The 11,185-nt window shown below is 34.1% G+C and overlaps 2 protein-coding genes across 3 annotated transcripts; one reads left to right on the forward strand and one right to left on the reverse strand.

The window, feature by feature from the left end:
• Positions 1–1,595: 1,595 nt before the first annotated feature.
• LOC123321405 (E3 ubiquitin-protein ligase KCMF1-like) lies at positions 1,596–4,289 on the reverse strand. 2 transcript variants are annotated; one of them, XM_044908973.1, is made up of 7 exons: positions 3,954–4,269; positions 3,729–3,896; positions 3,462–3,604; positions 2,999–3,234; positions 2,779–2,888; positions 2,504–2,718; positions 1,596–2,389 (listed from the first exon to the last, which is right to left on the reverse strand). In XM_044908973.1, the coding sequence occupies exons 1-7, from the start codon at positions 3,967–3,969 to the stop codon at positions 2,108–2,110; spliced, it is 1,170 nt and encodes a 389-aa protein (XP_044764908.1). In that variant the 5' UTR covers positions 3,970–4,269; the 3' UTR covers positions 1,596–2,107. The 2 variants fall into 2 exon arrangements, with proteins under 2 accessions (XP_044764908.1, XP_044764907.1); XM_044908972.1 differs by having other exon boundaries at positions 2,504–2,888; positions 3,954–4,289.
• A 67-nt stretch (positions 4,290–4,356) lies between these two features.
• Positions 4,357–10,525, forward strand: LOC123321404 (lysine-specific demethylase 7B-like). The gene is made up of 13 exons (XM_044908971.1): positions 4,357–4,577; positions 4,653–4,738; positions 5,350–5,770; positions 5,926–6,217; positions 6,272–6,417; positions 6,477–6,678; positions 6,739–6,936; positions 7,353–7,567; positions 7,630–7,802; positions 7,890–7,983; positions 8,043–8,200; positions 8,264–8,478; positions 8,545–10,525. Exons 1-13 carry the CDS (start codon positions 4,486–4,488, stop codon positions 8,731–8,733), a joined length of 2,481 nt encoding a protein of 826 aa, XP_044764906.1. The 5' UTR covers positions 4,357–4,485; the 3' UTR covers positions 8,734–10,525.
• Positions 10,526–11,185: the final 660 nt, after the last annotated feature.

The following is an 11,185-nucleotide window of genomic DNA, read 5'->3' on the forward strand; positions in this document are numbered from 1 at the left end:
CCCATGCTCTTTCATAAGGCGAATTTGGAAAAATAAGATTTAGTGGGAAATAAATCGATTCAATCCTAATCGGAATGCCCCAAATGAAGTGAAAGCAAAAAAAAATCATTCGAGTAAAAATTTCCTTCATAAAATTCCCGTGCATCTGCCCATGAAATGCCAGCGAAATCCTGAGGGGTCAGAATTAGTACGATTTTGCCGTTAGTTCAGCGTTTTGCCGCAAAATTCGGTCAAAATGAACTGAAAATGTGGCGCTGCCGTCGCTCTCTCGGAGCCGGTCGAAATCGCGACGGAATATACGGGGGCAACCAAAAAAGTATTTCGACCTTAATTTATACGGGGGTCGTCCAAAAAGTATTATTCCAAATTTATACGGGGGCAAGCAAAAAATAATTTCGTTCAGAATATACGGGAGCCGTTCAAAAAGTAATCCATCCAAACTGACCACGTGACGCATCGAAACATAGCGAAAAATTACTTTCTTATTTTAAAATTTTTCTGTCAGGAAACGTGCGCAACGTAACCGCAGAAGTCGACTATCCCACTCCTATGGCCAAAGCCATAGAATTGAGTTCGACCAAGAAGTCGAAGTGCGTGCCCCAAGACAGCTACGGAGTAGGCCATCTTCGAGGACTTATCGCTAACAACTTACCGCCGTTCCAGAATCCGTCCATGGCCGCGCACGGGGCCTTTGTGATTTTGCTAATGAAAAATGCTATACTTAAAGGCTGGAGGAGTCGGACAGTGAGTATTATGTAGACGGATGGCGCCACCTATCAGGTGTTTATTGAACTAAACTAGGTGGGTAGCAAAATTGAAAAGGAATCTGCACGGCTACCATAGAATTTTCATTGTCAGATCCCAGATGGCGCGTCAATCTACATATCGCTTTTACATTGGAATTCTGTTTTCGAGTATTTATCGAATTTTTATACTAAATATGACAATAAAAATATTTCAACCTTACCTGAATTCATTATTCTTCACCTATTGCCGTACATATAACCCTGTGACTTATCACAGGGCTGATTGAAAATTGTTTACTGTATACTCACCATGTAAATACAGAATCAGTGAAGGACTGTGGAGTAAGTTTTCTTTTTCTGATTCTCTATTTCGAACCCAAATTATCAGCACTAATTCATTTAAAGATCCATCATTATGTCACTAATTACCTCCATAGTGTTTTTAGAAATTTAGAGGAAATTGCAACTTTCGGTTTTACTCTGTATACCATAAATTCAATTAAAATTCCTGCAGACTCGACATCAGGTGATAAAAATAGATGAAATAGGCAACAAAATGATCAAAATCGATGCACACCTTAAAAAGTAATCTCAAAATGAATTTCGTGAAATTTTTTTTCTGTCTAGTTTTTTGTCCAGAAGTGTATATCTGAATATCAATTTTTAGAATGATGCATGCGAATGCTTTCAAAAATATCCTCAAAAAACTGGAAAACAAGCATAAAATCAAATATTATTTCTACATTAAAAAAAAAGCCGAGAAAGTTTATTGAGAAGCCATATTCAGCGTATTCTAGGTCAATAAGAACAACAAATTGTGTTTTGGAGTTTCTCAAATAAAACTCAATAACTTTATTACTTTGTATTCAAGCACCACAATTTCAAAAAAAAATCCTAAATATAAAAATATTGAACGAATTGTCATTTTAACTCAATGAACGAAATTCCAGGGCAGGATGTTAATTATATATTCAGACTAGAAAAAAATAATAATACTATATTAAAATATTTCATAGAATGCTAAACAGCTATGGCATTCTCCCGAGAGAAGTGAAGATAAATTCCATTTAAATGCATGTAATTTTATTTCGAATAGGCACATATTCATATAATCAATTAATGAGAATTAAGATATAAAATATAACCCTGTTAAATATTTTAATTCAAGAGTAATGAATATGGGCCTTATTGCCAAACAGAAATTCAACGAACGACACGTATCACGAGTTTATCAAACACATGATACACTAAAACGTGAAAGAACTAATCATGAAAAGTAATTATTATCACAAAAATTGAAAGAAATAATTTAGAACAAAACATAGGGCAGATCGTCTGCACTGTTAACTAAAAAAAAAAAACTATCTACCACTATTGTCTTCTCCTTGGTCTTTTTTGGACTTATTCGCTTCAGCCCTACGGCTGGCATTATGAATATCAGACCTAGCTCTTCCTCTCAAAGTGGGAGTGAACCTGCGAAGCTCAATGGTTTCCGCACCACCTGAGGCATCGCCAGATGGTCCATGTTCACTTCTCTCATTCTGATTACTTTCAGGAACCCAAAAGGCGGACATAACTAATTCTTGCACAAATTGACTACGGTCCTGTCTGGCCTGCTCATTGTTTTGCTGAAGTGACAATTCCTAAAAAAGAGACAGTTACTCTCACTGCATTATTCGAAAATCATGCAAAAATCCCTTAATCTGCGGAGAATCACTATTTCATTCATACAAATATCAAAATTCTTTTTAACGTACCTCAAGTAATCCAGACAGTAGAAACTGGGAAGATGGTGTAACACTGGTTGTTGTGGTAGGGGTGGGTTGAACAAGTACAGGGGTAGAGTGAAGCATCAGAGTGCACGTGCCAGAGCTGGATGAGGCCTGAGGTTCTCGAAGAGCATTCTGACTCTGAGTCAAACGTCTAGGATAACGGTCAAGTTGCTGCCTGGCTGCATTGACTTGCTGGCGTTCTAATTGAAGTTGCATTTGTAATTGTTGAAGCTGTGTGGGTGTGCTAGTATTGCTATTACCTGCTGATCTGCGAACTCCCGATAACTGGGACAGAAGCTCGGCTATCGGATCCACAGATTCTCTGGACGATGGAGAAAGAGATGGAAGACCCCCACTGGAGTTGAAGACACTGCAACAAAAATTTAATTTTGAAACACAAGCATTATTAACAATAACAATAATATAATAATTATCCATGAAGAACCTGTGAAATCAAGTGAAAGTACCACATTTAATTACCTGAAATGCATATTTGTTCTACGAGGACGAAGAGTTCCAGAGCCCCTTCCCATGTGGGATCCTGAATGGCTAGAGTGAGGTATACGTCTCATATTGTGACGATTAGCCACAGGTTCATCTAAAAATGAGATTAAGTCCCTAGGACCGGTACGATGCTCCAGAGTTAGATGACCAGCAAAATCATCAGTCATTAAGTTTGGCTCTCCACCGGGTATAGCTGCGCATAATGGGCAGACCTACAATACTTGCCAAATAAAAAAGCAATAGTTAACAACTGAGAGCAAAAATAATGACAATTTTTCAAGACATAAATGAGTGAACACCCTTGGATTATGAGTTATATAAGTAAAAAGTCATTTAATATAACTCAACTGTCATTATTTCAACTACAATTCTACAATTACTTCAATGAATTATCACCATAACTCATATGAAATTATAAATATAACTGATTAAAGCTTACCACTTCAAAGCTATTCTCGGCATGTTCAGCTGATACATGCTCTTGAAGAGTAATATCAGTAAACCCCATCCGGCAACAGTACGGGCAGGTATACGATTGTGGCATGTCCACATTCGATAGAGCTTCACCACCATAATAAAGCTCTGCAATGATTGAACATAATGATATTAAATCACTCACTTCAGTTAGTTCCAAACAAAGAATTCATAGAATGATTTCCATGAGACTTAAAAGTGCTGCAAAAAATTTAAATGTGGTAGTGCTTACCGAAGTCAGCTCTTGTTAAAATACACTGCATAGGATGATCAGTAGTATGCCTTGTATTAGTAGCCCCAGCTTCATAACAAGCGGAGCATAAGTCGTAATCGTAGCATATTAAGCACTTATACCTTCTACCCCTGAAGTTACCTTTCAAACAAGAATCACAACTTACACCTGGAAAATAAAGTGTGATAAGTATAAATTGTCTTTGACTACCTTCACTTTACTTACCTTCATGGCGACTCATATTGCTCAACAATATGAAAAATTAATTTTAGATAATTCAATATATTGTTAACGCAATCACCATTTTCTAGTAAAATTGAATTTTTTAACAAATGAAGAGTTTTAGAAATCAGGCAGGACCCATGATAACTTGATCTGTCGAAAATTTTCTTGTCAGTGTGATCGATGACATATCATTTGTTCTATGAAAAGGAAATCTCTGCGATATAATTTTCCTATTTTCCTAACTTACATTTAATTGATTTGAATAATTTCTCATTTCGTGAGATTTCATTCAAACAGAACTTTCATTACAGTAAAAGATATAGATTCTGCTAGTAATTGAAACCAAAGAGGAACTTAATCTTTGTTGAAACACCACCTGAATAAAAATCATGTATCAATGTCAAAAAAACGTCACTGAACTAAAAAAGTAGTAACCATCAAGATACGAACCTCAAATCTTAAAACTATGAAATAAAATAATAAATTTATGAAGTATCGTATTGAATAGTACCAATTGAATTAATTTTATGACATGGAAGCCTCATATTGCTTATGTGGCCAGCCCTACGATCCTAATACATTTATGATACAATGTGATGCTTGTAAAGACTGGCTTCATAGCAGGTATTCTAATAGGAATAATATAGAAATTTAATACCTCCTCTATTGCATAAAAACCACTTATTAATTGCTTTTCAGTTGCTGTAACTTTCAAGAACATTTGGCTATAGAAATAGATACATTCCATTGCCCCAGATGTGTACCTTTATATGGACCTTGTATATGTAAGTTAACAACATGAAGTTCAAAAAACAGACTGGCTAAGTAATGCTCAATGAGGGTAGTAACTTCTCTTAAAAATTTATTCAAACACCTGTACAAAAGACAGTTAGGAAGTAGTCAATATGTGTGGTGGCAAAACAATGTGCGATCGATATGAATTTCAAAACGTTACCAGATTTCCATGATCGTATAAATGTACACTGTTCGTTATTTACTATACTCCACATTAAGAAGTTCCGGGGGAATTCAGTCTCTGAAATGAATCAAATTGCTAGAATTGTGAAATAATTTTAGGTTATACACACAAAACTGATGTATTTGAATTAAGTAGTTAAATGAGAAGAGTGCAGCTCAATATATAGAAATTATGCTATCGGTAATATCATACTACCTTTCTGGTTACTTCAATAATGTAAAATTGTAATTTACAATGCTGTGGTAAATTTATTTCAGAAATCTTATATTTTGAAAAAATGAAATTTAAAAAGTAAGAAGGTGCATAAGAAAGAACTCCTTATTGGTCTATTTTTTCAATTATGAATTTTGCTCTGAATCGAATTTGATCAGACATATTTAAATGATGCCTGTATCTGTCATAATTTTTTTCTTTCAGTCAAACCATATAAAAATTGGCATCGTCACGACTATTGGGATGAAAATGCTGATAATAAATCAGTGCAATCAGGCACTGCGGTTTTTATAAGAGAACTACGTGCTAGACATTTCTGTAGCGAAGGAGATGTAGTGCTCCATATGAGAGGTCAGCAATTGACAGAAAATTTCCTGCAACAAAATGGTTTCACTAGTCCGATTGTTATCGATGGCAAAGATGGGCTTGACATGACAATACCTCCCGATAATTTCAGCTTGTATGATGTTGAAGCTTATGTTGGAGGTGACGTTGTCATTGATGTTATAGATGTGACTCGTCAGACAGATATTAAAATGAAATTAAGAGATTTTGTTGAATACTATAATAGTTTGAATAGAAGTAAAATTTTCAATGTTGTCAGTCTTGAGTTTTCCAACACAAGGTAAGTAATTGTTCTTCTATCATCGTAAATAAACTTGTTAAGTGCTTCTTTGTAACAAATTCTGAAAGAAAACGGTTTGATTTCATCAAACTACCTAGTACTGTGATAATTTAATCAGTTCAACTTGAAGATCAAATTGTGATTATTTCTTTCAGCTTAGCGCCTTTAGTGGAAGCACCATTTATTGCTAGAAAACTCGATTGGGCAAATTCCGTATGGCCCAGGGATTTCCCAATAATGAAACCCCAAGTGCAGAAATATTGCCTTATGAGCGTTAAAGATTCATACACGGATTTCCACATTGATTTTGGAGGCACAAGTGTCTGGTATCATGTTTTGAGAGGAGAAAAAATCTTTTATTTAATAAAACCCACCCCTGCAAATCTAACCTTGTACCAACAATGGATGACGTCACCAAATCAGAGTGAAACATTTTTTGGAGATCAGGTAAATGCTTATTTTTGCTTTCGATGACCAAATCAATTGAAATATTTCTTCTAGGTCGATCAATGTTTCAAATGTACTCTTCGTCAAGGGCAAACAATGTTAATACCAACAGGATGGATTCATGGAGTTCTAACGCCAATCGATTCTTTAGTATTTGGTGGTAACTTCTTGCACAGTCTCAATATCCCTATGCAGCTAATGTAAGTTTTTATCACAATCGAGAATCAGATCCAGATACATAAATAACATTTGATTTAAGGGTTTACGATATCGAAAAAAAAATCAAAACTAGTTCCAAATTCAAATATCCATATTTTGAAATGATCAATTGGTTTGCTGCAGTCAGCCTTTATCAGCAAATTCGTGAATTGAACGCAGAAGAGAGGAGATGCCCGAGCAACTTGCTTACGGGGCTCAAATCTTTGTTGACAAACTTGAAACAGTGGAATACAGAAAAAGATGTGAGTTGTTTCAGTTGGAATATGAAAATTTCAACTTTCAATTTTACAATTTTTTTTTAGTACAACACTGCAGTCAGAGATCAGATACCTTATAATATAGACTCCTCTAAACTTCTGAAGGATATATCGAAAGAAATAAGACATGCAGAACGATTCATAAATCAGTTAAATCCTCCTAAACCAGAAAGGGAATCTAAAAGAAAAAGAAAGAGACCAGTTAATAAAGATTTTGACTATTCCTTGTCGCCAAAGTATGAGGTGCGTATCAATTGTTATTTCAATGCAATATTCAATAGTTACATGATACAGGGTGTTTTCAAAGTTGAGTTTTTCATTTAACAGAAGGAACTTGTTGTAATAAGTCTATACAAAATATTCAAGATGGCGAAGTTTTCACGCCCTTAATATATGTGATTTCATCAAATTTTAATTGTGTAAAATTATTATTTACAACGGTTCAGAGCATTCGAGACTATCTAAACACCTAGTTTTTAGGGTCATTTGAAAAACTTCGTCATTTTGAAAGTTTTGTGTGGGTGATTTTTGGTCAATTGCTCTATTTTGACAAATTTTACATTCTGTTGACTCACTGTACGTGTAATGGGTAGCAAACATTTAACAGTTTTTCAACCTAGTTCTCGGGGTTTAGTCAATAATAGTCAATTTTTTTTTAGTTCCTCCCCCCACCACCTCCAACCAAAACTGAATATGCTCAGAATTCTCCGCTAAAGCTCAGTTTACCTAAAGCAATCGTTTTTCCATACGAGATGGATCATTTACCTCAACCACTTCAACTAACTAGTTCTGCATGGGATCCTCAAAATTTTTCTAGACCTGAGGAAACGACTGCCATCCACAGGGGGGGAACTGTGCTGAAGATAAAATTAGGGTAAGAATTGAGAATTTCACTCTCACCCAAATGGTATTAGATATTATAATGATATTTTTAAGGTCCAAAGATTTGATCCAGCCTTCTGATGAATTGCCTTTTAATTTGAACGATCCAACGAAATCGGTCTACGATTTTCATGACGAAAGTGATAGGGATGAAGAATTTGGTTTTACTATCGACGAGAGTCCTAAAAGAGCTAGGAAACAAAACGTAAATCAAAGACCGAAACCAGGTATAATTTTAATCCAATTTTAGATGAAAGAAATTGAGGGTTGTTTAGGTGAAGAGGAAATCTTCAATTGTAATTCTGTCGTTTCAGCTAAAAAAAAGAATATAATAAATCTTGAGGAAAACCCAGATTTGCCACAAAATGGAATAGAATCACTTTTGAAAGCTTCTGCTCTGACAACTGGGTATTTTTTATGCCAAAGTTTATATGGAAGATTGTTATTAACCTTCGTTTGTTTCATAGTGAACAATCTGGTCGAGCTTCGCCCTCCACGCAGGAAGCAATAGCAGGGATGCTTTCCATCAGTCAAACATTTGTTCAACCTAAAAACAGGTCCCGAAGGTCAACCCAAAGCCCTTCTGAAGATAGCATCAATAATGTTCATCAGGATGAAGACTACAGTTAGTATCTCCGAAACTTCGGAATTGAAATTCACCATACAAATTTCAAACTTTTTTTTTCAGTTTATCCTTCTTTGGATAATTCAGATGATGAAGATATCCATATATTCAAACCAAGGGGTCGGTCGAAAGTAGATGAAGCATGGAATCCTAAAGCAAGGGTTGGCCCATTACTGCCCAAAACAAATCGGCCTGCAAGAGAAGGTACGAAAAGACAAGCTGTCGAGAAAGTTTTAGAGGCTGCAGCTGCACGTAGGGCCCTAGACAGCCCTGAGAAGGTACTAAATACAAAACATTTGATTAAAGTGAAATATAAATTATCGTTTTTTTTTTAATTTTTTTAGTCCCCAAAACGGCAGTATCGCAAGAAGAAACCAAAATTGAAATTGGACGCTAAATCGAGTTCATCATCGTCAAGCTCAAATCCTGTTCCGAGTACCTCTGGATCGACATCTTCGAAACCAAGGAAAGGGATGAAAACTGTTAAACAGCGTCTCGGAAAAATATTGAAAATTCACAAAATGATACATTAATAATGAATGCATCGATATTAATAATAGAACTTTTGGTATTTTGTATCAATCGAAAAGTTGAATTGTCGAATGGTAATTATCCGATATTTTATATGGTTGTATTTTGAAGAAAATTATTAAGGGAAAATGAAATTTTGAAATTGAAATTTTCAAATTAATAAATAACAATTTATAATAACTGTGATGACGAACAATTGTATATATTATTCGGAATGTAACATTTGAGTTATCCCAGATGTTTGTTCCAAGGAATGTGCAATTTTCTATTTTATATATATATTCGGACAAAATTTACTATTCTGAATTAATTTCTGCCTGATTTTTCTATAATTTAGAAAATCATTTTTATTTAAGCGAGCAAATGGGTTAATTGCAAATTGCAGATTTCACACTTAGAGTAATGAAGACAATTCTCGTAGACTCGTCAATAAAAGTCCCATTTAGGAAGAATGTGTATACAAGGTGACAACTTCAATTTCAAGAAACCATTTCTTGGCATATTTCATGAAGAAATTGTTCATTTGTGTAAAAGGTTAGGAAAAAAAAACAAATTTTTGATCGTCCCTGTGTTACCTGAAATTGAGATTTTGATTTTTTCCCAGTTTATATTATCACAAATATGATTTAAAATTCATTTTCATGCTAGCGAATTTTGTTAATACCCAGTTTTAATGGTGAAAATTGCACATTTGAATTGCCCATGTTTTTAGAATCAATAAAAAACATTCGATTTAATTTATTCAAAAACGATCTGTTCATACAAAACTGTGATTTGGTCGAGAATTGGATATTTCTTTCGTAATTTTTCATCGGATAAGTAATTTTTATAGATTGGTAATTTTGCGGGAGTTTCTGATACAGCTATGATATTTTTATGTAATTTTGTAATTTATATTTGTTGCGACATATCAAACACTAAAGAATAGAATACATTGAATTTCCTTATGAGTACAATTTGTGTTTACCTGGTATGTAAATTCACACTAGTCTCTTACGTCGCTCTCCAGTTAATTTTAGGTTTGATATAGTTGGTTGTTATTTAACATTTGTTGATTTTTCAATTGATAGTAGTTATAATTATTCAGTATTATTAGTTTGAAACACTAAGGACCGCCATAGATCAAATAATTCATGATCGTTATTGTTATTTCCTTACAGAGAAAAATTTAGGGGGCAATTAGAATTGGAAAATTTTCAGGTGATAACATTCACTCCAATAATTCGATAGTGAACAGTGTTCAAAATTTTTATGCAATTTTTTGAAGATTTTGCAAAAATTCTTTTCATCTTTTCAATTGTGTTGAATCGCTATCGACACATAAGAACTTACAAATGGAATACATAATCTTCAATTGTAGAAAATGTTATTCAATTTGACATAGTGAAATATCCCCTGAAACTTTCTTCACTAATTTGCCCACCTGGGTATTTATAAGTACATATATTTGTCTCGAATTATTGGTAATAGATTTATCTGAATTATTAACACATTGAAATATGACTGATTTTCCCCCACTAAATCGCATATAGTTTGTTAATTCAAGGCATTGATGGTTAATCTAAGTTTTGGTTAGTTATGATTAATTTTTGAAAAAAACGATTAATTTCTGTGATGTTGCAAATTTTTATTATTAAGATTGGTGTGAATTGTGTCTTGAAAAATTAGGTTTTTTTATGCTTGAAATAATAACAATTGAATTGGCTTTCTTTTAATTTGTTCACTTTGGATATTAAAAAAAAATTATTTTTATATTGATTGTAACTTATTGTAAAAAATAAACTCTTTGCCTTTCACAGTTGTTTTGGTTTGGATATATTGGAACCCCTTATTTCAGTTTTTTAAATTGAATGACTCCTTTTTTGTCGGTACACCCCTGGAGTATCGGCTGAGTAGTCAGTAGCCCTACATCTGGTCATACCACTGATAAATCGGACAAGCTCTGGGCTATCAAATAGGTAATCAGAATAACTTCCTGAGTTAATAAAGAAATATCAAAATTCTGGAAATTGCACCTGAACCATTGATGCGCTTGAACTGTACATACAAATTTTCTGATATGAGAATCTGTTAAGATTCATCGTTTATTTAGTTCACTACGTCACTGAAAGATGGCGCCTTAGGTTCAAACTCGCCGCTCGTGAAACTACTTTCAAACTCTGCCCCAAAGTAACGAGAAAAATACATTGCTAAAATATTCGAGAGAAAACTTACTTTTTTCTCTCGAATGAAATTTTCAGTACTGCTGTACATACGATGTGGCTGAGGCACATGTTTGCGTATTACACACATAAAATAATATGGTCCTCATGACACTCCAATGGCTTAATTTAAAAAAAAATAGAATAAACTCATTTCTTGTGTAGGTGTATGATATTTTTTTTTGGTTTGTATGTGGGATAATGGGCAAATGCAATTCATCTGCTGTTGTGTAGTATCACTTGTGGATCTTGT

Source organism: Coccinella septempunctata, chromosome X (assembly GCF_907165205.1).
Source record: "Coccinella septempunctata chromosome X, icCocSept1.1, whole genome shotgun sequence".
In the NCBI taxonomy this organism is placed as follows: domain Eukaryota; kingdom Metazoa; phylum Arthropoda; class Insecta; order Coleoptera; family Coccinellidae; genus Coccinella; species Coccinella septempunctata.